The sequence below is a fragment of the Sinohyriopsis cumingii genome, unplaced genomic scaffold (assembly GCF_028554795.1).
Source record: "Sinohyriopsis cumingii isolate HCF-2022 unplaced genomic scaffold, ASM2855479v2 utg000913l, whole genome shotgun sequence".
NCBI classification, from domain to species: Eukaryota; Metazoa; Mollusca; class Bivalvia; order Unionida; family Unionidae; genus Sinohyriopsis; species Sinohyriopsis cumingii.
This window is the reverse complement of record NW_028315943.1, coordinates 374139-401347: the sequence shown is the minus strand read 5'-3', so window position 1 is coordinate 401347 and position 27209 is coordinate 374139. Positions and strand designations below refer to the sequence as shown.

General features: G+C 34.6%; 1 protein-coding gene across 1 annotated transcript in view; it reads left to right on the top strand.

The window, feature by feature from the left end:
* Positions 1 to 24391, top strand: part of LOC149773015 (snake venom 5'-nucleotidase-like) — a 36666-nt gene extending 12275 nt beyond the window's left edge. Inside the window, exons 4-9 of the mRNA XM_089946882.1 lie at positions 62 to 259; positions 16436 to 16567; positions 19980 to 20102; positions 21300 to 21455; positions 22130 to 22333; positions 24139 to 24391. Of these exons, the coding sequence (XP_089803008.1) occupies positions 62 to 259; positions 16436 to 16567; positions 19980 to 20102; positions 21300 to 21455; positions 22130 to 22333; positions 24139 to 24329 (1004 nt within the window). The 3' untranslated portion in view covers positions 24330 to 24391. The remainder of the gene's footprint in view (positions 1 to 61; positions 260 to 16435; positions 16568 to 19979; positions 20103 to 21299; positions 21456 to 22129; positions 22334 to 24138) is intronic.
* Positions 24392 to 27209: the final 2818 nt, after the last annotated feature.

Genomic DNA, 27209 nt, shown 5'->3' with positions numbered 1-27209 from the left:
TTGATGAAAATGAAGCCAGAAGTCTTTGCGCCAATTATTTCTCTTTACACTTCTAATTTAGGACCCAAACCATCCAACGAAGAGATTGAAGGTCCATATCCGACAATTGTCAATACAAACAATGGCCGGAGAGTTTTGGTGGTCACCGCTTATGCTTGGTCCAAATATTTGGGGTACCTTAATGTGCTGTTTGATGAGAAGGGAGAAGTGTCCAGCTGGAACGGGAATCCGATATTACTAGACAAGAATGTCAAACAAGGTAACGACATTACAGTTTCCTCAATGGTCATACACGTTAATAAGATATGTTTTAAGACTCAAAATAGCTAACAAGTGGCTGCATTTCTTCGGCATTCGTGTAGTTGCATAACATATATAAATACATTTATCAATTACACATGCATACTCTAGTACTAAAACTTCTCAGGGTAGAGTATGAACAGGTTAAAACATATTTAAGAAATCGGTCCATCGATTAGACAAAAGAAATATATTGTTACTCTGTACAGAATCAGTGCTCTGGTAGATAGCACACCGTCTTGTAAATTGCAACTGATCTCTCTAGATAGCATCTTGACAGGCGAAGGCTGTATCCTCAAGTCATGCAAGAATGAAATACACACAAGTATATATGACATCGCTTAATGCGCGATCACATCTCGGTCAAAGCTGTAGCTTTGAATTATACGTATTATCTGTGTGTGTGCTAATCCTAAGGTGAGTTATGCGACGAAAGATTTGTGTCTACTCTCTTTGCAAACTAGGCGAGCGTTAAACACGACAAGTTGCGTTACCAAATACCCCGTTTGCAGAGATATGCTCATGGTATCGAGGAAAAGGTAGTTCCACATAACAAGTCTGGCATTTCCTGGAGTCCTTTTATTGTCCTCACTTGTCGAAGATAATCGTGATATTAATAGCTTATATAAACAAAAACTAAGATGTCCCAAATTTGGATGCAATGTTTTACATGCCCATTTTATCGTTCATCTTACATATTGTGTCATCATTTTATCACACATCTTGATACGAAAGTTGGTCCCTATTTCCTTGATGAAGACCTAAATAGATCGCACATCCGACTTGGAACCACTCACAGCGTAATGCGACTAAATACTGATTTAAACTGAGGTATAAATTAAGCACGTATATGCAAACTCTTTCATGTATATGTACTTCGATAAATACTTCTCGAATGTTTTTAACTGAGAAACAATTTCAAGAACGAGTGTGTCCCAATGACAAGACATAGCAGTAGAGAGTATTTCCATTTCCCTCCAGACCAGACATATTTCTACATCAGTTATAACTACTTTTCTTCAGTTGGCTCAAACCAAAGCGTGTAGGTTGTTTTGCACAGTTAACTTATGCTGGTTCCTCGTCTGAAGTTAGGTCCATTCATAGATGGATCAAAAGATTGCCAGGATTTTAAAACAAAATCTTGCCTTTCTTTACACCAAACGTGTCCAGAAAATAACATCCTAAATTTAAATTTGTTATAAAGAATAATTAGTATCAGCTATAATATCTTCGGTATAACTAAAATATGCCAACTCGAAATTATGTACACAAAACATATTTTAAGTAACAGCACTTTATACACAGAGTATGTTTTTACTATTGTTTAAAAGAAAAAGTACATGATTCCACCTGCAGAACAAATTCGGGTATAACTATACTGTTGTTGAAAATCAGCAAAACGTTTCCTAAGCAAACTTAAAGCAACTAAAGAGACATTTTAAGGAAAGCAACACACAGGTTCATCTGAGTTAAATGCAAATTATTTAAATAAATCAAAGGTAGAGATAACCATTATAATAAACACGTCTTGTATTGGCGAGGTGTTTCGTTTTCTTAAATTGATCTCAAATTTTGAAAAGAACTTGGACGTTCTTTGCTCAGAACGAAGAATGCTCTTTAGCTTTAGATCCTAGATTTAATTCAGATTACTAAAGCATAACTCAGGTAGGTCTGTTACATCTTCGATTTTAGTTTACCTGGCTATAATATCAAGAATACTTAATATATGGTATGCGTCCAGTGTGCGTCCGTTTGCCAGCATTTGCCTCTTACCGCTTGATCAAGCGGCCATCTTTATGATTGGAATCGGATCAAACTTGGAATATTTGGATTTATCATTGAGATTCAGGACGAGTTTGATAATAACCGAAATCCACGCATATTATTGTGGATGATCTTCCATCTGATTGGCTGAGATTGTTATTACTACGGAGGCCATTTGTCTTATACCGTTTTGATGAGATTTGGATTATATACCGATGTCATTAAGTCTTGGGTGCATTGGATAATGACTAATATCACTACATACTAATGCGATGATCTTGCAGACTGCATTTCTGATCTGACGTCACCAAGCGTGTGATATATATATATATATATATATATATATATATATATATATATATATATATATATATATATATATATATTTACTTACATCATTACGTTCTTAGATGAGATTAATAACGAGCGAGATCCATGCATACTAGTGAGGTGATCTTGCAACTGACTGGCTGAGATTGTTACGCCTTTCGAAGGCATATTCTGATCCGAATTTGATCTAACTTGAAATATATGCTAATATCATGAGTTCCATAATGAGCGAGATCCACAATGTTAATAAGGCCAATGTTATCTTGTATCCGATTTCGATAATGATTTAGATAAACGGATATTAAATGAATTGGTTTTGCAACTGATTGTCTCAGGGTGTTACCACTCAAAACCGGATTTCTGGTCCGATTGATTTCGTATGGGTTTGAGAATGAGCTGGTTCCATTCATGCTAATAATATAATATTGCATCTGATTGAATAAGATTGCTATCACCATGGAAACCATATTTATTATCGGAGTTTGCTCAAACCTGGTATGTGTGGTTCCATCATTAGGATCCTGGATGTTTCAAAAATGAAGGAAAACGATGCATACTGTGTAAGTGTGGTCTTGATTCAAATTGGTTTCCATCCAGGGTGTGTTCCCTGCAGAGTCGCTCATATCGCCCGCTCATAACGAAGAAAATGAATGCAAACACTTGTTGTAAATCGGGCAATCTTCGCCTCATTACTTCTTCTAAACTTAAAATAATTTGTTCCTGAGGTAAACTATTCATAATTGCTCATGGTGAAAGGAAAGTGTTTTACAAGGTAATAAAATTAACGAACATTCGCGGCGTTACTAGGATATGGTTTGGAGAAAGTAATGTGAAGGATATAATTATTTGTTTGCATTATACTCTTTATAAATTTATGTTCCAATGATCAAAGGTCGCGGGTTAAATATATAGACAAGATATCTCTGACAGCACACTCAAACAAATATAAACTATGTAATCAGGTCAGGCAGATTAGAATGAAAATACTCGATCACTGTTGAAATACTCGATCAAAGTTGAAATACTCGATCACTGTTGAAATAGTCGCTGAAGAAAAAAGTGAATAATAGAGCGCATCTGAAGCTACACTAAGCGGTTTGAGACTTTACAAGACAAAATATGCTTGATGTAGTATTTAAATAATACCACAAAGCTGTCTAAAACAAGCCAGTTAGTTCAACACCAGGGAGTAAAGTACGCAATTTATTAGTTTTATCTTGAGCCCCTTATCAGGAAACTCTTTTCAACCACTTCGCGGTTCTCACCTGGCAAACAACTGTGGGTAAAAGTACCTGTTGCACTTTGTTAATGACTGAACTGTGATTTACACATTAGTGGAATTATTTAGCCAGCCGAATTGAAATGGCATATATATATATATATATATATATATATATATATATATATATATATATATAGATAGATAGATAGATATGTCAACGTTTTAATGTTTTAAAGTACGTAATATTTCGCAAACACATACGCACACACAGAGACTTGCACACACACACACACACACACACACACAAACACACACATATATATATATATATATATATATATATATATATATATATATATATATATATATATATATATGTATATATATATATATATATATATATATATATATATATATATATATATATATATATATATATATATATATATATATATATATATAACCGGATTGGATTTCAGATTTGCAACAGAACACTTTTGATGGTGATACAGATACAATGTTTAATGATGAGTGACTTGAATGGGAAAAGAATTTTGATTAATACGTGCTAGTATAAGATCCAGAGAAATTAATATAATTCCGCACGAACCTAATGATGTAACAAAATGAAAATACAAATAAATGACCTTAAATTGTACAAGGAAAAAGTTGAATGATTCACAGTGATTTCACACAACGTAAAGAATAATATGTTTTCCTCAAATAGCAACAAATGTGGTACTTTACACATATAGTAAAATTGTATTCACTCAAATAGTGAAAAAATGAGATATATTACTCAAATAGTAAAATGAAGAAAACAAAGTGACAGATATACCAAATATCTTTACAATCCCAAAACACTGTTTATTACAACCCCAACCCCCCACAAAAAATAATTAGCCAACGGCTAAAAGATTACATGTATGGAGTTACACACTCCGTCACCAGCATACATGGCTAACTGTCACATTGGTCAATCAGACAGTTGCTATTCCAGGTAGTCACTGACCACCATTAAATTCCTTGGCCAATCAAGCAATCAGAGCCCATCAATCGGTCAGCAACGCCCGATCACCTGCTACTCGACCAGCTACACTGTTAACTCAGCTCTACGGCTGCTATGGTTCTGCTTTACAGCTGTTATGGTCCAATTCTAGGGTTAGCTCTACAGCTGGTACCACGTCGACTTCTATCAGCTCTACAGCTGTACCTCCTATAAGCTGAAAATACATCTAACATCGTGTACTATGCATGACACAGGCATATACGATAAAAGGTAATGATTTTGTATACGGTAAGTTATACAGATGGCATTATCGGCACAATAATTACAAAGCAATATACAGGTTCAGAAGTAAAACCACGCGTGCCCGATAAGTATCCTACGGTACTAAACGTTTTGAAAAAAATACAACTATATTGCTGATATAAATGTCTTGCTAAGTCACAAACAAGAATATAAAATATTTGCATTATCCTATCTAAGCCGAAACTACATAGAAAATATAAAAAAGTAAACGTGGTAGTACAATAGTTATAACATATACACAAGAAATTAAGAACTCGCATATCTCGCAAACTGAAGATGTGTAAGTCCTTAAAGTAGACCGCTCACTGACAATACGTTCCGTAATGTCGTCATACATCGTCTGTGCGCTGAAAGTATTCGGTTCTTCCCATCGAAAACACTTTGCACGTTCGACATAGCTTGAACCGAACTCACTGTTTCGAAATAGTGCAAAGCAGCAAGGAGGATGAATATACCACTTGCTGGTAAGTCCATTTATGAAAAATAAAGCTTCCAACAAAAATGACAAATATAAGGTCATTAACGCCAAACAGAAGCCTCTAAATAAAACCGAGAGTTTCTTTAACTGGGCTTAGCTCATTTTGTTACCTCATTTTGTTACTTCATCGTCGTCGGGCCCCGAGTGGCCGAGTGGTCTAAAGAGCTCTCCGTTACGGATCACTGCCATCTCACCTCTGTCTGCGTGAGTTCGAGTCTAGGATTCGACCAATGTGGGTATGTGAGAAAGCTTGCCAGTAGCTTCTCGTGGGTCGGTGGTTCTTCCCGGGGTTTTCCCGGGTTCTTCCTCCACCATTAATACTGGCCGCCATACATAGCCTATCGTGTGCTGAAAAATGGCGTTAAACCCCACAACAACAACTACTTCATCGTCGTTCGTGTTTTTTCAAATTTGTATGCGTGTTTTTGTTTACCTTTCGGACACTCATTTTTGGTCGGACCCTCCATGCTGCTGTAGTGTGTGAGTAATTAAATAATTATTCTATCAATAATGGAATCTCGCACAGCTATATTAGCTCGAGACCGACTAGAGTAAATTAAGAAATATATCCCTGTTCGTAATGCTGTCAATCAGCAACTATAAGCGCGTCAGGAGTCTCAAGTAGAATTTGCAGAGGGTTCAGAACAGTTATTTAAACCAATTGTCGAACCAACAAAGAAAATTGTTACAGCAACCAAGGCAGCACACAAAGCTCTTGAAACATTACCTGTTGATATTGCAGGCCGTCTTCAAGCAGTTCAACCACCACCCCAGCAACCTCCTCAACCACAACCTGAAGATGAGCCTCAACCTCTACCAAGAGTTAAAATTAACATTATGGATAAATTTACACCGGAAGGTATTGCCGATATCCTTGACCCAGGTCAATTACTTAATATTGCCGCGTTTGCAAATCGTAATAGAGATAAGTATGTAAAACCCGAAGATGTTAAAAGTCTAAAAAAATCTGATTAGGTCAAGGATGTATATCGTGTCGCCACTAATACTCCGCAGATCAGATCTAAGGAAGACATTACTACTTTTACTATTTTTAACCAGACAGTAGATGAGCATATTAAACAAGTACAGCAAGAAAGGAGACAAAAGGAAGAAAAAATACAGCAGGAAATTAAAGAAACAAAACAAAAACGGATATTAAGCTCAGCATAAAGTAAGAAAAAAGCAGACAAAACAGGTATAGATGATCCTGGCCCAAGCGCCACTGGAAGTGGTATTGCCACTCAAGGAAATGGTCGTGTTACCTCATGCCCCAATAGTGTTCTTGCAGATGTTGAACAATTAGAAATTCTGATAGGCGTAAAACGAGCCGGTAATAATTCTCCAGAAAGTATTAATGAAGTAGCTGATATTTGTCAGAGATTATTTAAAGTTAGTATCATGGATACTGATGTTTATCGGTCTCTTATTGATGAAATCGTTGATGATTATCACATTGATTGAGGGTATGTAATTAGATACAACGATTAAAATAAGATGATCATACATAATTCTCAGCTTAGACCATAGACTGGTTAGGGTGATAAATTCGCGATTACCAACACACGAAGCATTGTAAGATGATGTTTTTCAGGGTCTATTTAGAAGGATAGCCCCAAAAGCAATACAGAGTGCAAAGCAAGTGGGAATGAAAGCTATTGACGTTGTTCGCGATAAAGGTATAAGTGCTGTTGGTGATGTTGCTAGCAACGCATTCTCGGCAAATAATGATAGACTAGCACGATTAATGCGACGAAAACCTCATCCAGTAAAACCACAGCCACTGAAATTACCCAGCACTGATGTTATGCCTTCACATGTTAGTAAAATAATAAATCAAGATGCAAATCAAATACTAGCAGAATTGGCTGGTGAAGCAGAAACAATATAACTGCTAGTCTGATAGCACGATGTTGTCTTCGTGTTAGACGATAACAATTATAATAAAATGTTAAAGCGTATGTCAGACACAGCATTTGCCATGGATGCGCCAGTTCTAAAAGATGAATCTGTGCGCGATTATCAATATTATTCTTATGAAGAACGAAAACCAGATCGATGATGTTAAAAGAAACTAGAAGTTGTTTTCAGTGGAATGCATGATATTGTTAAAAATTTAATCTGATTAAAATTCCTAATAAGCAGATCATCAACGTGGTATAAACAGTTTCATCAGAATCATCAACATGGTCACAGCAAAATAACACTATCAAATATACCGCGGAAGTTACTGGTGTATATAGGCTGTCCTTATTCAGCAGTGCGAAAATTAGTATATTTACCACGTATCCCTGGCATCATTCAACCGATAATTGTTCTGGAACCTTGTCTATTGTGTTATGTCGCAATGGACAGTTTATCTGGTGAATTTTCATCCGACAATGACCAATTGCAGAAAAATGAGAATAAGTTTACACTGAAGATACAAATAAAAACAAACTAATGATTTTTGTAGAAAGCACGCATGTGAGATTTTGACTGCGGCAATCATGTTAATTCCTTATACAACTGGTGGCTTTCATACTGAACCAACACTGCCATTAACATTACATTCATCAAGAGCTATTTTGAATATTTTCCTGTGGCAGTTAAAAGAACCAGTATATGCCTTATGCATGAAAAAAGTTCACTAGTACTATAACAAATTATCATTCTTTTCATCATCCCTCAACCATCTTGATTTTGAGATATTTACCTCTGTAGTAGACATATGTAAATACGTAAGCCAAGTCGGCTGTTCATTTGATCTCCAGTGTTAGTCTAATTGTGACAGACAGTCACCAAAGGATGCAAACCCATTTTCAAGCCTAACTGAAAGTAAATCTAAACCACATTACATATTTAGCCTCTGTGTGAATTTATAAATGCTAGGGTCATCATAATTAGGTTCATTTCTTCTACCTTAAAAATTAGGAAGGTGTCAAAAAATTAGCCGTAGCGTCTTACTGGTAGTGACTGGAATTTGTCGCTGAAACACCTTAATTAATTATTAGTTAGTAATTAAAATATAATGAGTATTCCAATCAACGTTCAACGTTTTAGATATAATCAGGTATATGAATTGCAAAAAACTAAATAATATCGTTGACGAATATAATAAAATAAAATTAAAAAAGTATCGCAGACGTGTAGTTGTTGTTGACATCATTGTTTATTTAGCGTCTGCTTTTATCGCTGAAACCAGCGTATTATTATCAACAATAACAATGGCATCGCCGGCAATTGTAACCATATGTTTATCAGCTGCAACAGCACTTGCTGATTTTCTGAATATCATCACAAAAAATGTAATGTACAAATATAAAATGACATGAAAATATAATAAAAATACAAACAGAGCCGCTAGCATACTCTAAATTATCTTCGTTCATATCATCAAGTTTCATCGATGGAAAAATATCAGATTTTGAGTTCACGGAGATGATTAAGATTGACAAAGAAGTAATGACAGTGATATAATCTACGTCTGATTTAAATAATAATAATAATAATAATAATAATAATAATAATAATAATAATAATAATAATAATAATATTAATAATAACAATTATTATTATTATTATTATTATTATCATTATTATAATACAATAATAAATTCAACGCCGAACGAATTACTACAACAAGTCGTCGCTAATACAACTCCGTCAAAAACCACGATGAAATCAGCAAGCTCAACCAATCTTGAATTTAGCGTCAATTTTCCAACTGCAAGCACAATTACGATTATATTCCAGTTGTCCACATATTAGATCAAAATCATTTGGTGGATTGCCAGCGATTAATTGTTTGGTATTTTCAAATAAAAATAAACTAGATGGGACTCACGATTGGCAAGTTATTGAAATTCCCACGGACAGTTATCAAATTGAACAAATTAGCGATGAATTTCAGCAAAAATTCTATTTTATAATGGAAAATTATATAAAATAGCTATCACTGTTTACGAACCAATATTATCAGTGTCAATAGACATAGACTATCTAATTATGATGTAGATATATATTCTTCATCGATTAGATCCGTATTAGGATGGCCTAAAATTCCACCTGAATATTAAAGACCACCATAACCAAAACTCGCTGATTTTTCCCTTAACGAAAACATATTTATAAAACGTCTAGAATATCGAAACAAATATCAATGGAATCTTGTGGAATCTACCTTTAATGCGTCTGATGGTACAAAACTTCCTGTAATAAATTTATTTTCTGATTATAAATACGGTGAAATAATATTAAACAAAGAATATAATACATTTTCAGAGGACATTACGTCAGAATACAAATATATGTTCGATCAACTGCAAAATTTGCTTTCAAACGTCACACAATATTACAGCGAAGATACAAAACAGCAGACAATCGCACCGATACAATATTTAAACCAGCTATATCTGATCTTGAGTCTATCAATAAAACTATCATTGAAAATGTAATTGATAATACTTATAAAGTAACTAGAAGTATGGTTGAAGTAGTTGATGTCTTAAAAATAAAACAGCTATTCCAGAACATATATAAAATAACTGAGACAGAATTACCAAATTTTGTAATACCAGGATTTAACGCCAACGAGCTAAAACATCAACTTATGATCTCATCAATGAAATCATTTCAAAAATCGTCGAGTCATGGAGAAAAAGAACCCTTCCAGCAGATGTTCTCAAACATAACAATGATCCATACGGTGCAGTTCGTCATATTTCACCAGGAAATGTTAATATAATATCAACATATCACAGTCAGTCTTGTATGTGATGCAATTGACGGCAGCTATCAAATAGATCTTAAAATCCAGTCAGGCTCAGCAGGGATATATTTATACACATTTAAACCTCAAGTACATCCTGGATATTTGATCGTAGAAGAACCCATTAATCTGGTATATTTGCGATGTGATAATCCGCTATTATCAAGGATACATTTCAAACTTACTAACCAATCCGGACGTTTACTTGATTTACGGAATGAAATTTTGAATTTCAGTCTGTATGTAGGATCATAGATCTTCACGTTAGCAATTGATTTTTAATCCTCATTTATTATATATGAATAACATAATTATTTTACTGATTGTCGTTCAGATTTGAGGTAAATGATTCTTAAAATAACAAAAATCAGTTAGATTTTGATTTGATGGAGTAAATGCTACTCAAAATAACAAAAATCAGCTAGACTTTATAATTTTATGGGTAAATGTACTCAAAAGAACGAAGCTCAGCTAAATGTTATAATTTGATGGGCAAATGATACTCAAAATTTTTAAAATCCTACTAAAAACAGAATTTTTTTACACAATAATAATAATAATTTCGCCCTTGACTTTGTCAAGGAACAAATAAATATATTATTACAACATTTATTTTTTCTGATCATCAGTCAAATTTCAGGTAAATAAAACTCAAATTTATGAAAATCAGTCAGATTTTATAATTTGATAAGGTGAATTGTACTCAAAATTGTAAAAATTAGTCAGATTGTATAATTTGATGGCGTGAATGTTACTCAAAAATGTGAAGATTCTACTAAAAAAAGAAATTACATAATAAATATTATAATCTGAATTTAGAAAATCTGAATCTGAAAAATATTATTATCAGAATAATTATTATCAGAATAAATATTATAATCTTATTCTTCATTGATATTTTAATTTGATGGGTAAATGATACTCACAATTGTGAAAATCATTCAGATTTTATTATTTGATGGATTTATGTTACTTAAACTAATAATTATAGGACTGAGTTTATAATTTCATGCGGTATATGGTACTTAAAGTAATATATATGGGACTGAGTTCTTAATTTCATGCGGTATATGGTACTTAAAGTAATATATATGGGACTGAGTTTATAATTTGATGGGGTAAATGGCACTCAAATTTATGAAAATCAGTTAGATTTTATAATTTGATGGGGTAAATGATATTCGAAAGTGTGAAAATATTACTTACAAAATAGAAACTTATATAAAAATATTATAATCTGAATAAAAAGTAAATTTGAATCAGAATAAATACTATTATCGGAATAAATATTATTATTAGAATAAATATTATTATCAGAATAAATATTTTTATCAGAATAAATATTATTATCAGAATATATATTATTATCAGAATAAATATTATTATCGGAATAAATATTATTTCGGAATAAAAATTTTAAAAAATCGTATTCTTCACTGACTATTGAATTTGGTGGAGTAAATAGTATTCAAAATTGTGATCCTTGATCTCATTTCAAAATTTGATGGGGTAAATGATACTTAAAATTATGCAAAATCTTTCATATTTTATAATATGTTGGGGCAAATGTTATTAAATTTTATGATCATTAAGATTTTATAATTTGTTGGGGTAAATGGAACTAAAAATAATACTATAGGACTGAATCAGAATATATATTATAATCAGAATAACTGAATAAAAAATAAATTAATCTGATTAGCAAAAGTGATCCTGTATCTGCATGGTTGTTTCAAAGATCTATAGTTGATAGTGATCTGATAAGGCATGATGGAAGTCTTTGTATCGAAGGGAAAAAGCCGATTTGAACAGTTTGTAAGACCTAATGGTGACATTTATCGAACAGAATTTCTTCGTACAGAAAAAGAAAAGAAAGACCTTGTGTTAAAATATACCAGCGACTATGAACATTTACTCAGTAATTGTTTTACTATTCCATCAGTCGCGGCTCATTTCGTCAGAGAGAAAAGTACGTGGAAGCCGACTTGGTCGGATTTTCTCGATGATGTGATATCAAGTTGTGTCGAACATGGACGTGGTGGAGTATGGAATACCAAATACGATTACATAAATATGATGTCATTTGATATAGCAGCGTGTTATTTTATTTTTTATTTGGAACGGGAGAATGTTCGGAATATTTTAAGAGATTCGGTCAGCCAACCCATGAAGTGATTCGAGTTTCTGTAAATGGACCTCTACTAGATTTTGACGTAACGGGTTTTGCACAAATTGCATCATTTAAGTTTACTGAAAATCTCCATCCGATTTGTTATGTCTCGTTTGGCATATATTTTTGAGAAACAATGTTCGCACCAACAGTATTGTTACGATACATGCTTGATTCAGGAATTCTATTATAGTTAACAGTGAGTGAAATATTAACGTCGTATCGTCCACAAAAACAGGTTTATTTACCAGAAGAAAGAAAACAATCTTTGGATCCATTTGAGGATGAAGATAATATTGATCATGAAAATAAACAAGCAAAGGATCTCGGTGGAAGGATAATTGGAAAGTTTACGCAAGGTGGTTCACATGATCATAAACAAAGCTGTTGTAGGTTAGTTATTGACGATGCTGAATTAGATTTTATCTTCGCCAATGCACTAAAGAAAAATACATGTATCAGCCGAGAAACAACTTTTTTGTCAGATGGAACTAAATTAGGTACAATTGTGAGTTACAGTGATGACGACTCACCACAGTATACTCATTTAAGATCTTCGATGCTCGCGTAGGTTTCAATAAATCTATCGTCGATAGTGAACAGATTCCTTAAAGTAACCGTTAAAGTAGCGACGGATTCATTTTATATCATTAAATATCGGCACTGAATCGTTATGGGATGGTTGGAGATTGAGAAAAGAACAACTACACGGTTATGATGTAACATCTGTTGTCAAGTGTGAAAATGATAATTGTGAATATATTCAGGAGACTGTATCATCGTCGCTATTGGTATATGATCCTCTCAGCTGCGGTATATTATTATAGACTTCACAGAAAATAAAAGTCAGAAAAGCAATAGCGATGATATAGTAAGAAACACAATAGTTATAAACACTGTCATAAAAAAGCACGACTTTTATCTCGACTCTGAATTTATAATGCCGCTAAAACAACGACAGAATAATTATTGTGCGATCTGCAACACAGTAATATTACAGTTTACCGTATATATAATTGTTGTTGTTGTTGTATGTTTTAACGCCATTTTCAGCTATACATGGCGGCCAGTATTAATGGTGGAGGAAGAACCCAGGAAATCCTCGGAAAGAACCACCGACCCTCGAGAAGCTACTAGCAAGCTTTCTCACATACCCACATTGGCCGAATCCGAGACTCGAACCTACGCAGACAGAGGTGAAATGGCAGTGATCCGTAACGGAGAGCGCTTTAGACCACTCGGCCACTCGGGGCCCCATATATAATTAATAGTGGTCATGGTCACACACGCGAAAATGTGATGCTGACCTGTCTTGAGTTTAATCGACGTCAAGGCGCTAGTTCACAAAAGTGAACGCGGTGGTAATTGTGTGTCTTCAGTAATTACTTGTAATTGTTCACGTACAAATCCACGTTGAGGAGCAGTTGAATATATTCTGTAGATTACAGGTCTACCCGTGGATCTTACCACGCCGGAAACTTTATGTGTCGTCACACTCCAAATTGGATTAGTCGCTCTTTTTTTTACCACCTCCACGTTCACCAGGTTCATAGAAATAACAAATACCTCACAGCCACATTGCCTAGTATTGGTTGTTTTGAAAAGTCATGTCGTTGTATTAGTATATGTTGTTGTGATAGCATTGGTAGGTTTCATAGAAATCGAGTAATTTTATTATTTAACGCAGCTATTCACACTTGGTAGTCTTGCAACCCATTAACGAGATCTCTTGTCTTTCTGAATTATTTCCTTTGCATAATGATATTTAAACAATCTTTCAGCAAGTGTTTGATTAAATCGTTCAACAATTACCTGATCACGATGAATTACGGTATGTCCTCGTCTGATTTTGACGTTATATTTTTTCATTGGAGATGATACTGCACCAAGAAATTCCTTGACAGGATCAACCTGTTGTAAATGTGGCCATTGCAAGGGTCCTTGTTGATGAATTCGTTCCAACGCAGATGCAACGCCAGTTGCTGCTTTAGTTGATCGTGGTTCTGCTTCTTTCTACCTACTTGCAAGGTTACCGACAGTCAACGCTTATTTGTATGTACGTGATTGACGTCTACCAGTTTTAACAGCATCATGAGGTACAAACAAAATATCTGCTTGACGAACCTTATTTGGAGTGCTGACATCAAAATGTGCATACTGAATTTGTTTAGGTGGTGGTAGATAATTTTGCCATATTTCCTGTCGTGCTAACCAATTTTCAGCAACAAAACGTGTGACATTTTCTGCATCAGAGAGTTTACTAATCGCTGCTCTGCCCCTCCAATATCCTCTTGGGCTATAATAAATCGATTCCATTATAATAATAATAATAATAATAATAATAATAATAATAATAAAATCGGTTGATTAATGACCGGCCATTACCTTTCATTGCAGATCTTACTAGGACGCTAGCAAGATTTCCTCAGAGAGATTTGTTTATATTTTATGAAATTTAATAAGTGAATCAACTTCACATTTGCAATATTTCATTGTTGTAAATCCTTATTTTTATACGCCACATCATGAATATGGCACGCTTGATCAATCACATTTATTGGATACTCTCCAGATCTTGGCTGATCTCGCTCGTCAAGTCGCTAGTGTTAGGACTGGTTGGCCTGGTGTCAGGATAATGTGACTGGGTGGGACATCGTGCTACATGTCTGCGGCATGATGCCCCACTGCTAGACATCACTATAAACTGCCACATTGCAGACATCATAGCGATATGACTGAAAAATTGTTAAAGCTACGTTAAAAATCCAAATCACATCACATCACATCGTCAAGTCGGATATCAAGTCGGGTTCCAGGACCACAATAATTATATTTAGGAAGGTGTTTTTTTTTTTTCTCATGGGTATTTAGCCCATGGAACTCCTTGTAATTTTCCTAATGAAGCGGCGATATCACCACCTGTCTTCATATGAGACGAAATACATTTGTATTTGCTTGTACCACATTTCACACACTGCGTGTAAGTGCACGTTTTTTTTATTTTCCGTTGTTATTGTTGTGATTCCACCGGTGGTAGTGATGCTCTGTATTGAACACAATATAAATCCATATTATTTATTATAATACTCCAACATGGGTATCATTCATTTCTCAGCCACACGAAAGCAAGAGCCAGTCAAACATCATCCAGCATTACCAAATTCTATTAGAATAGTTATCATAGATCCATCTGGGTCTGGTCAGACGCTATTGTTACTTAATCTGATAATGAGATGGCTCATGTGGGATAAGTTATATTTAGTGGCACCACCTGTTGATGATCAGCGATGTTACGATGTTCTTAAAGATTTTAATGAAAATTCAAAATTATTGGACGAGGATGGTTATGGTATTATTGATTTTATCACCGATAATGATGAAGCCCCATCTGTAGATGACCTCGATGAATTTATTAATAATCTCGAAGTATATTATTATGTGATCCTCGGTCATGATATCGTATAGGTCTTGATAAAATCTTTGCATAAAAAGATAGTAGTAGGGAGAGTGCGAACACAAAAGAGTGTCCGAAATGCAAACAAAATCACGCACACAAATTTGAAAACACGAACGACGAAAATGAAGTAAAAAAATGAGCTGACACAATTAGAGAAACTCTCAGTTTTAGTTAGAGGCTTCGATTTGGCGTTATTGTTCTTATATTTTTCATTTTTGTAGGAAGCTTTAATTTTCATAAATGGAATTAACAGCAAGTGGTCTGTTCAACCTCCCTGCTCTTATACAATGTAGATAAATCACCCTCTGGTATCGATGTACATATAAAACAAAACCGGATTACATGTATTTAATAAATAAAAGGATTATAAAATTTTGTGACAATATATATATATACATATTTTTTTATATCGACCAAACATATATATACATAAGCAATGCTTAGTAGCCACTGACGTATTTTCAATAGACAATAAACGATGAACCACTTTGGTTACAGACAGCATTGGACCTAAATGTACTAGAAGTATTTGAGATATTCCAAGTGCCGTCTATATTTATTACAGTGTACGTTGTGATGCAATTATCTTAACGTATGTTTCGCACACTTTATTCTTTGAATTTATGAGTCTTTTTTGGTTGTTTTTCGTTTGCAGACAATGAGACATTAGCTGAAGTGAAGGAATTCCAGAAACCTATAGAAGCCCAAAAGCACGAAGTTGTTGGTCACACGGCTGTCCTTCTGGAGGGTGAAACGTATTGGTGCAGGATTCGGGAGTGCAATCTAGGTACGTATCATTATGTATATATTTCGTTCATATTACAAGCATGCATTTGTCTAGAATTCGTGAGCTTCGTCATATGGTTCGTGTGCATTTCCGCTGATAGTGAAAACTTGTATATCTAAAAATACTTTGGAAATACTTCGGAAATATTTTCGTGATAAATGTTAGCAGTTTCAGACAAAACTGTTTACGGGGTGGGGGTGGGGGTGGGGGGTGGGAACACTGATGGAGGATTTTCCGACTGCCAACATTTCTTAAAGCTTTACTGTCAAAGTACATTATCACGATCCTGCCGATGTGCATTAACAAATTTCGAGCTTCCAGTCCGCACAGCTGACACCCTCAATACATATAACACTAGTACACTTTAATGTTTTTTTTTTTAAAACTCTTCCCTTAATCCACCCACACAAGAATTCCAGATAACAACCGGAGATCCTCAGCTAGAACTACGGTGTATGGAGATGATGCTACTGTACATTACCTGCATATGAATATACAACGTCAAGCTCTCGCAAAGTGTGATAAACCATTCTGCGCAAGAAGTAAAAATAACAATTATACCAAGCGGAAAAATAATGGCAGATCTAAAAAGAGACTTACAAATCACATATATTAACCCGGAACAGATAATTTACTACCCAGACCCCGAGTGGACATGGCCCACAACACAAATCGATTTTATATTTCGAGAATTAGGGAGGAAACAGGACAAGCCAATAGTATTAAGGCAACACTATTAACTTACCTAGATACATATTACGAAGCCTATATCCACATCCTCACAGACGGATCAAAAACAAAAAGCCCTAATAAAAAACAGCAGGAGTAGTCATTCCAAAACTAGGTATCTCGTTCTGAAAACAGAATTTCGGACGAGTGTGCGATCGACACTGTAAAATTCATGGCAGTATTAGTGGCACTAACTTACATCAAATCCACAACTAAAACAATACTTTTGAGTAATTCGCAGTGTCCACACATTATTGGCATCCGACCAATCTAATTAGTAGATCTAATATGGTTAATCGTGCAAGATAATTACTCAGACAAATAAAGCAAACTAACAAACAAGTTGAATTCATATGGATCACCTCGCACATACAGAATTCCTTGCAATGAAAAAGCAGACGCAAAAGCGAAAAACTACATCAACAAACATATGGCTAAAACTTTGCCTGCAGCGTCATTGAAGTAACTGATATCATTTGTAACAACATAAACGCCATATGTGGTACATCAAAACAGCAATAATAATAATAATAAAACAAGAACAACACAAACATCGTAAACTAAGGCCATAACTATTAAACGATAACAAATTCACTCAAGTAATGAAAGCTACGTTATTTAACACAACAATAAAATGTAAAAACAAACATTTGCATACTGGAAGCAAACAAACAAAATGTTCAATCAAGTTAAGATGTATAACAGCTGAAATTCAGGCAAAAGAGACCAACATGGCGATACAGAAGAGAAATAAAGAAGAGCAGGACTCAAGCAGAAGATAAAAACAGCACAGAACAAGGGAAACACTTGGTAGATATAAAGAAGACTGGGACAGGAATTCAACAGGACAAGGGGAAAAGTACCAGAAAGAACCAATATAAGGAACAGAAGAAGAATGACAAACAACAATAACAATTGTGCACACTCGGCTCAAAATGCGGTGCTAAAGAGAAGCAGAAGATAGAAAATCATATGGGAAAGCAAAAGAATAACTGAAATGAAATTGCCACGCCAAACTTAGAGAAAGGAATATATATATATATATATATATATATATATATATATATATATATATATATATATATATATATATATATATATATATATATATAACACTGTACATCTATAACTTACAGTATAGCATACATGGCACCTACACACACACCCTAAAAAAACCCACACCAAAGCACACACACATGATTATCACATAGGGCTTTTATTCTGACCAAAGAAAGCCCGCTTTAGACCAACAACAACGTGCTTTGCCTGGTAAAGATTTTGGCTGATCACCTTACCAAATCACCGTTTCAAGCACCCGAATTATATACGGCTACCAAACAATGTATAGCTACTTAAGCCAAAATGATATCGCGAAACGTTTAGAAAATAAATGTACGCATAGTACACGAAAATTAATAAACTATTGCATAGTAGAAAATTTCACAACTCAGGAGCATTCGAAACGAATGCGACTACCACATGTTTGGTGGTAAGTTAGTTGCAGTTCGATAAAATAGGAAACTGGGCAAGAAAGTGTAATAAATGAAGTAAGGAAACGAGACCTGTTTGTATGGATGGTGAGGGCCTTCAAAGGTCGAGGACAAATGTTGATATTAGGGCGTCCTTGTTTCCCGTGGCTTGCTCTTGTGGCATGGTAATGGCGAAGAATCGCACATATTAAGTAGCACGCAAACGCATGTAAAAGAACGAGTCGCGCATGCCAATAGGTAATATGTGACTATAATCAAGTAAGATATCAGTGTGCCTAGAATTTCGGAAGAGTACAGACACGTGAGTCTGTCTCAGATTCCAGTATCTTAGGAAAAGGAATTGTGTGATTAACTGTATTCTAAAGAAAGGCCAACCCGAAATGTGCAGTGACGTATCTCGCAAAAGGGAAGTAGGATTGGAAACTAAAAGCTCCAAAAAAAAAACTCCAGGGTGCACGCACCAGGTGGGTACTTTAGTTGAAGGAAAGGAAAGGAATATGAAGTCAACAGTGGAAGGCAGGAGGAGGAAAGGAGAAAGGAGAAAGCAAGAAGTAAAGGAAGGAGGAAGGAAGAAGAAAATATGAAATATAATGTGTGTTTGAAAATCAGCCATGTTAGGGACAAAACCTCATAACAATAATCCTACAGACTCTTGATTTGACTCTCAAGGTCTAAACTTGAGGTGCATTTATTTGGCAACCTAGCCAGCAGAGAAAAAGAAAAGACCAAGAAAAAACAAACCAAACAACAAAAGAACAATGAATCCACTCCAACGTCACTATATCCGCTCTTATTTATCGGACACTGATATGTTAGTATATACCATTTGTACCATTTTACCATTTCAGCTGTTGGTTGTACTTTGGTCTCCTACAACAAGACCAAGTTTAAGGTATGTCCGCCGTAACAACAAATGGTTAATTGAAAGGGTGGTTGTTTGAGAGGTGAATGAAACGGTAAATATGTGCTACAATGATGCAGAATAGTATGGCCTCTAAACGAAGGGCTATATACACGATATTGCTCAATATAAAATTAATATGAATGTATATAGTGACCGGTGACATTTTCTATATTTTTATGGAGTCCTCTCTTAAAGATTTAAATGAATAACATCATTACAAGAACATTCAATTATTAATTGTCAAGTATGAAAACAAAATAATAAATATTCTAATTTAATTATCACACAGGTAATCTGTACACGGATGCAATGATCAGTTATCATCTAGACTATCTGAAAGCAAATGATACATGGGCGGCTGCCTCGATTGCTTTGGTGAATTCTGGGGGAATTAGGGCCTCCATTGAACCAGGTAAAACGTTTACTGAATTTGCATGTGCAAGTTGTACCCTCATCTAAACCTGACAAAGATTGTTGTCACTTAGTTGCTTAAATATAAGTATAAATACACAATGAACTGTTTTTAAAGTTCTCTAACTATTTTATTTTGAAAACGTTTGATCTGCGTTTCAGTGACAAGCCAGATTGGCGCAAATATTTTCAAAGATCTATCCCTGACTTCCCCAGAAGCTATTATTTGCTGATTCATATGAAATCTGCCAGGATATCCCCAAGCCAATAATTCTAACTGATGATTGTAGATTTATTCATCACACTTTTGCAACAGTAATTCCATTTTCTATGTTTTGTGAGATAATTGATGCAAGGTGTATTTGGGTGCAGATGATTTTTCTGTGCGACGATGGTATTATTTTTCATGTAAACACGTGAATTCAATAGGCGTACAAAAATGTTGATTTTAAACTTCAACAATAATTGAAATCGCCCGTCGAGACATCACTGATATAGTTTTAATATTGTGTTATTATTAGCTGAGATATTAAAATTATGAGTCATCATTTTTATTTCGGACTACATGTTCTAAAGTCATTCAATGTAATTTCAATCCACAAATAGCATTTGTAATATGACATAATGATAGTGTATGAAGAATGATGCTTAACGCATTAGAGAAAGGTTAGATAGATAGATTGATAGATATATAGATATATAGATTGATAGATAGATAGATACATATTGAAGTTATTAATAGTTTCTCTTAGTAAAATCGTATAATCAATGATGCATCTCAGGCTATTAGTTTCCTTAAATTTTCATTCTTTCGCCCAGCTGATAATGAAACTAAACAAACCTGCCCCAGAGGGAACATTGATATATAACGAATACCTGTTCATAAAGGTCAGCATTTGTTATTGTTGTTGTTCTAGGGTTTAACGCCATTTTTCAGCACAAGATAGGCCATATATGGCGGCCAGTATAACTGGTGGAGGAAGAACCCTGGAAAACCCAGGAAAGAACCACCGACCCACGAGAAGCTACTGGCAGGCTTTCCCACGTACCCACGCTAGCCGAGGTCAGCATTTGTATCATTTTTATACTACCATGTAAATATTAACCTCTGAAAGAAGGGTACAATCCATTCAAAGGGGATTTTTGCGACCAAATTTGTGTCCTTAATACAGATAATGGACTGTTCTCCAATTTGCAGGAAATATTACCATGGGTAATGTTTTAACTGTTTTTCCTTTTGGAAATAACATCGACTTGATCCAAATACGGGGCATCACTCTGCGGAAAATGCTTGAGCATGCAGTTGAAAATTACGATCCCCAAAACCGGCCTGGAGCTTTTCTTCAGATGTCAGGTATTTTTGGTCTTCTTTTAGTTCTTTTACTTCTAAGGAATCCTAATTTGTTATAGAACGTCATCATTATACGTTTCTAGACCCATTTCATATTGTTTTATATGATAAACGTTTAAAGCATTACGATTTGAGATCTCCTCTAATGTTTGTATTAACCGTTGAATACAATCTGTTCTGTTTTCACCAAGCTCACATTCTCATTTCAGACTCATTCATATTTTAGGTCTCTTTATTAATATTGAAGACTGCCATACATTTATCCTTGATTAAGTACCCCTGAATATATCTGCCATTAACTTTGACGAGGCCACCTTCGATATTTATTAAATGAAATGCACAACAATATTTTGGTGTTGAATATCAAATAAAACGTTTCTAAACAACCTTGTACACATGTCATCATAGTGATGAATTTCATTAATGCACATCTTTAATCATAGTTTAGTTTATATGTCAGATAGCGTTCATTGCTGAAGGAATATAAATATTATAACTTCTATGTCAATCAGTATAGATTTTATAGAGTTGAGTCAGAGTTTAATATTTTGATACAGATCGTTTCAATTTTATCCGCGCATTTCGCCCCAATGACTGCAATGCAAAATAATACCTCAATTAGAAGCAGCTGTAAATTGTGTTAAGTATTGTAAAAAAAAGTATGCCATTCTTTCCAGGTCTAAATGTTGCTTATGACCTTGGAAGTCCTAAAGGTCACAGAGTGGTGTCGGTAGAGGTGAGGTGTCATGTCTGCAAAGCGCCATCATACAGTCTTTTGGATGACAACACAGTGTACAAAATTCTTCTGCCCGATTTCGTCATCGACGGTGGTGACGGCTACACTATAATTAAGCAGGAAATGATTCAACATATCCCTTTAAGTGAGTCGTGTGTTTTGTCGCATCTGCATTAGACACAAAAATGTGATTGTATCACTTTCTGGTGGTGTCATCAGAAGTGTGGGGTTAAACACATGCATATATATTTACCTCTTTTTGTAAGCGCTTTAAAAAAGGTAAGACTCATGTAATAAAGTAATAACTTGCGAAAATTTGCTACTTTATAATAAAAATACTAAGACTTAGCTGGTTATCAGAACTACTATCAGAACTACTAACTTTATTGGTCAGAGACAAAATAGTATGAATTATCAGAATTATAGTAAATATATTAGCATTAAGTGTTAGTCAGCCCGAAATGTTTAGTTTCAAGTGTTCCTTTGATGTGGGAAGACGTAATGTAATTCTTTCAAGTGTTCCACTGATTCGGTAAGCCCTAAGTGCTACAGTTTCAAGTGTCCCATTGATGTTGTGAAACTAAGTATTACATTTTAAGTGTCCATTTGATGTGGTAAGATATAAGTGTTATATATTTAAGTGTCCCATTGATGTGGTGAAACTAAGTATTACATTTTAAGTGTCCATTTGATGTGGTAAGATATAAGTGTTATATATTCAAGTGTCCCATTGATGTGGTGAAATTAAGTATTACATTTTAAGTGTCCCTTTGATGTGGTAAAATATAAGTATTATATATTCAAGTGTTCCATTGATGTGGTCAGACTTAAGTGTTTTAGTTTTAAGTTTCCCATTGATGTTACCAACCGTAAGTGTGATAGGTTCAAGTGTGCCATATGTGTTGTCAACCCTAAGTGTTATAGTCTGAGCTATCCATTTGAGGCAGTCAGCCCTATTTTTTATTGTTTCAACTGTCCTTTTGATGTGGGACAGCCGTAACAGTTATAGTTTCAAATGTCTGGTTCATGTGGTCAGTCTTAAGAGTCATACTTGCTACCATCCCATTAATGTGGCCAGTCTGAAATGGTATTGTTTCAAGTGTTCCATTCATGTACACTTTCCAGAGTGTTAGATTCATCTGTTACTTTTATGTGGTCAACCCAAGTGATCCAGTTTCAACTCAACTCTCCTGTTCATGTGTTAGCCTGAAATATTTAAGTTTCAACTGTCGACTGATGTGGCTAGCCTAAAGTGTTATAGCTTTAACTGTCCCATTGATGTGGTCAGACCGAAGTGATATAATTTTAACGGCGCATTGATGTTATCAACTAACGTGTTATAGCTTTAACTGTCCCACTGATGTGGTCAGACCGAAGTGATATCATTTTAACGGCGCATTGATGTTATCAACTAAAGTGTTACAGTTTCAACCATCCCTTTGATATGCTCAACCCTAAGTGCTATAGTTTCAACGTTCCAATTTGGTCAGCCTGGAGTGTTAACATTCAAGTGTCCCTTTCATATGGTCTACCCAAGTGTTATAGTTAATCTATCCCTTTGATGTGGCCAGCCATACGTGTTATATTTGTATCTGTCCTTTGATGTAGTCAGCCCTAAGTGTCTTAGTTTAAATTGTTCAACCCGATTTGTTAGAATTTCAACTGTTCTTTTGATGTGGTTAACCTGAAGTGTCGTAGATTCGACTGTCCAACTGATGTGGTCAGCCATATATGTTGTAGTTCCAACTGTCCCTGTTTGATTAGGCAGCCTTAAGTGTTATATTTTGACTGTCATTTTTATATGGTCAGCTCTAAGTGTTTATAATTTCAACTGTTCCTTCAAGAAGTGTCCATAATCTGGACAGCTATTGCACACTATGAAGCATACATTTGTCTATTCTGATGTCTTGTCTTCATAATTTACATATTCATTAGTCGCATTTATTTCAGATTCTCTGGACAGTGAAGTTTTCTTGCAGTACGTGAGACATTCTGGGTCTGTTTTCCCATCCAACGAGGGAAGGATAAAGGTTTTCACCAGAACACAGACATCAGCCTCCAATCAAGTACAACTCTCTGTGCCTATATGTCAAATATTATTGTTTATGTATTATTACCTAATGACAATGCTCATGAATTAATTTAAAACGTATTTATATAAATGAATCTGCAGCATTCTCATTTTTACCATTCCATTGTACCTGAATAATGATCAATTGTCCAAAGATGTAAAGTTGTTTGTTTTTTGTGGGTTGGGGGTTTGGAGGGTTGTTTATTTTGTTTTGGTTTTTTGGGGTGGGTGGGGTGGGGGTGGGAATCTATATGAAATACTATTTATCAGAACAATGAAGAACAATATTCTCTCATTCATTGAAAAGTTGGTTGTACAATAAACATAACACATACTATGCACACATGAAAGAATATTCATGGAATCATGGGTACGAGTACTTTTGGTTAGTACTAATACTTTCAATCAGCTATTTGATGTAGCGCCTGAAGAAGAAAGAACATACCCGATTTATTTAAATCAAATTTAGACTTGAGGGATAGAAAAACTGTAAACATGGCGATAGGGATCCAGACTAGTTAACCATTTCTAGATTAATACATCCTTTCTAAAATAGTTGAGCCCAATTCAGATTAATTTTTTTCCAAATTCTATTATATTTTCTGCAAATGTACTTACACAAAAAGTACGAACATACAGATATAAAATCATTTCAAGTTCAGACTGGGACGGAAGTGAGGTCACTACATAGGCCTGCTTGTGTCCCTTTGCTGGTTCTGTGGAGGTTCCATATCGGTAAGCGAAATAATTGAAAGGAAAATCAAATGAACATTCATTTGTTAACTTTTAACAATTTAAAAGATGATATCATTTGCAATACCTCACAAGGATACACAAAATGTGAGTTCAGTGTAACATGTACTAATGACGCTAAAGTTATTCAAACAAATTTCTTTTAGTTTTTATTTTGCTTTAACTAACGACACTTTGCATATGCATTGAAAACATTGAACTTATATATATATATATATATATATATATATATATATATATATATATATATATATATATATATATATATATATATATATATATATGAGAGAGATTTCCGGTGGAGATGTTTTCTTCACTTATAACCTGAGAATAGATGGTGGCAAAGTCAGTTTGGATAAAGTAGGGGTCTGTAATGATATTATTTTAAATTGATTAATAGCAGACAATGTACACAGTGTACCACAATAAAGGGAATTTGCAGTAGTAGGATACCTAGGATGCTATGCGTACGACACATCAACTTTTCTACTTGAGACAAAGAGGCTGCTCTATTTGCGACATATAAATGTTCTACTTGAGACACAATGTTGTTCCACTTAAGAAACAGAGACTGCTCTAATTGAAGCATAGAGGCTGTAATGTTTGAGGAAGAGGCTGTTCTACTTGATGCATGAAAGCTGTTCCACACGAGACAGATGCTGTTCTTGAGACAGAGGTTGTTCTACTTGATGCATAAAAGCTGTTCTACACGAGACATATGCTGTTCTTAAGACAGAGGCTGTTCCACTAAAGCCTTATAGGCTGTTCTACTTGAGACACATAGTTCCTCTTCTTGGGATGGATGCTGTTTTATTTGAGTCATATAGGCTGTTTACACCTTTCATAGACTCTGATGAACTTTTGTCATAGAGCTGTTCAAGTTTAGTCATATTCCTTGATATAAGGGACAATACAAATTTAAACTCTAGAGCATAAAAACATTTGATTTTTCCAAAGTATGTTTTGCAAACAATAAATCTGCATTCAAATTAGCTGCGTACTTTGAATTCAAACTTATTTCAACTTACTTCTAGTCTTTATTTTTGTTTCTTTGCGTACAGAATATATTCAGAGTGTACAGAATATATTCATTGTGTACAGAATTTATTCATTGTGTACAGAATATATTCATTGTGTACTATGAGGATTGCTATGACTTAGGCTAAAAATAGTTGAAGGATGATTTTGTGCAGTGGCTAATGTGATATATTGTGAACATTTTCTAAAGTTTGAGAAAGCGAAAGGAAAGCAACATTGGAATGCATACAGTTTATATAACTAGCCCATATCAGTTAGGAATGGAGACTAGTACGATTACAATATCATCCTTCATCACCAGTTTCTTTAGTTGTTATAATCAGTATTTGTGTACTAGGCTTTTGTTAACCCAAATGTATGTGCAGAGGTATCAAAGAAGGCCATGTTGAATCAACAAATTGGGCTAGTAGCAGTAGAAACAAGAGCAGCAGTAATAATAATGCGTATTTTCTTTAGCTAGCAATAAACAAGAAACATTGACAATGATCGATTTAAAGAATCAGGAAGATTATGATGGTAGTGGACGTGGTAATAGCAGTACGGTAGTGGTGGAGTTGACAGCAGAAAAGCAAGTAGTTTCAGTGGCATGACAGAAGGGACAGAATTCAACAGAATCTTTACTTAAAAATGTTCCATATAAGCACACGGCATACAGATGAACAGAAGACTGAAGATAACCAACCGTTTTATTGTCACTATTTCAAAAATATTCCATATAAGCACACGGCATACAGATGAACAGAAGACTGAAGGTTAACAACCGTTTTATTGTCACTATTTTAAAAATATTCCATATAAGCACACGGCATACAGATGAATAGAAGACTGAAGGTAAACAACCGTTTTATTGTCACTATTTCAAATATGTTCCATATAAGCTCACGGCATACAGATGAACAGAAGACTGAAGGTAAACAACCGTTTTATTGTCACTATGTCAATCTGAGTATAATAGAGTTTAGAACAACAACAGCAAAAAATGTTTAGATATGTATATTATCCTGTTTACTAAATAATGCACAATCGCAAAGATAATGAACTGATATTTGAGGCACTGAGTGTGCAACATAATAATGTATCTTAGGCTCAATTGCACATATAGTGAATCTTACCGTTTTATAATTTAACAGCAACTGTGATAATTGAATTCAAGGTTGTG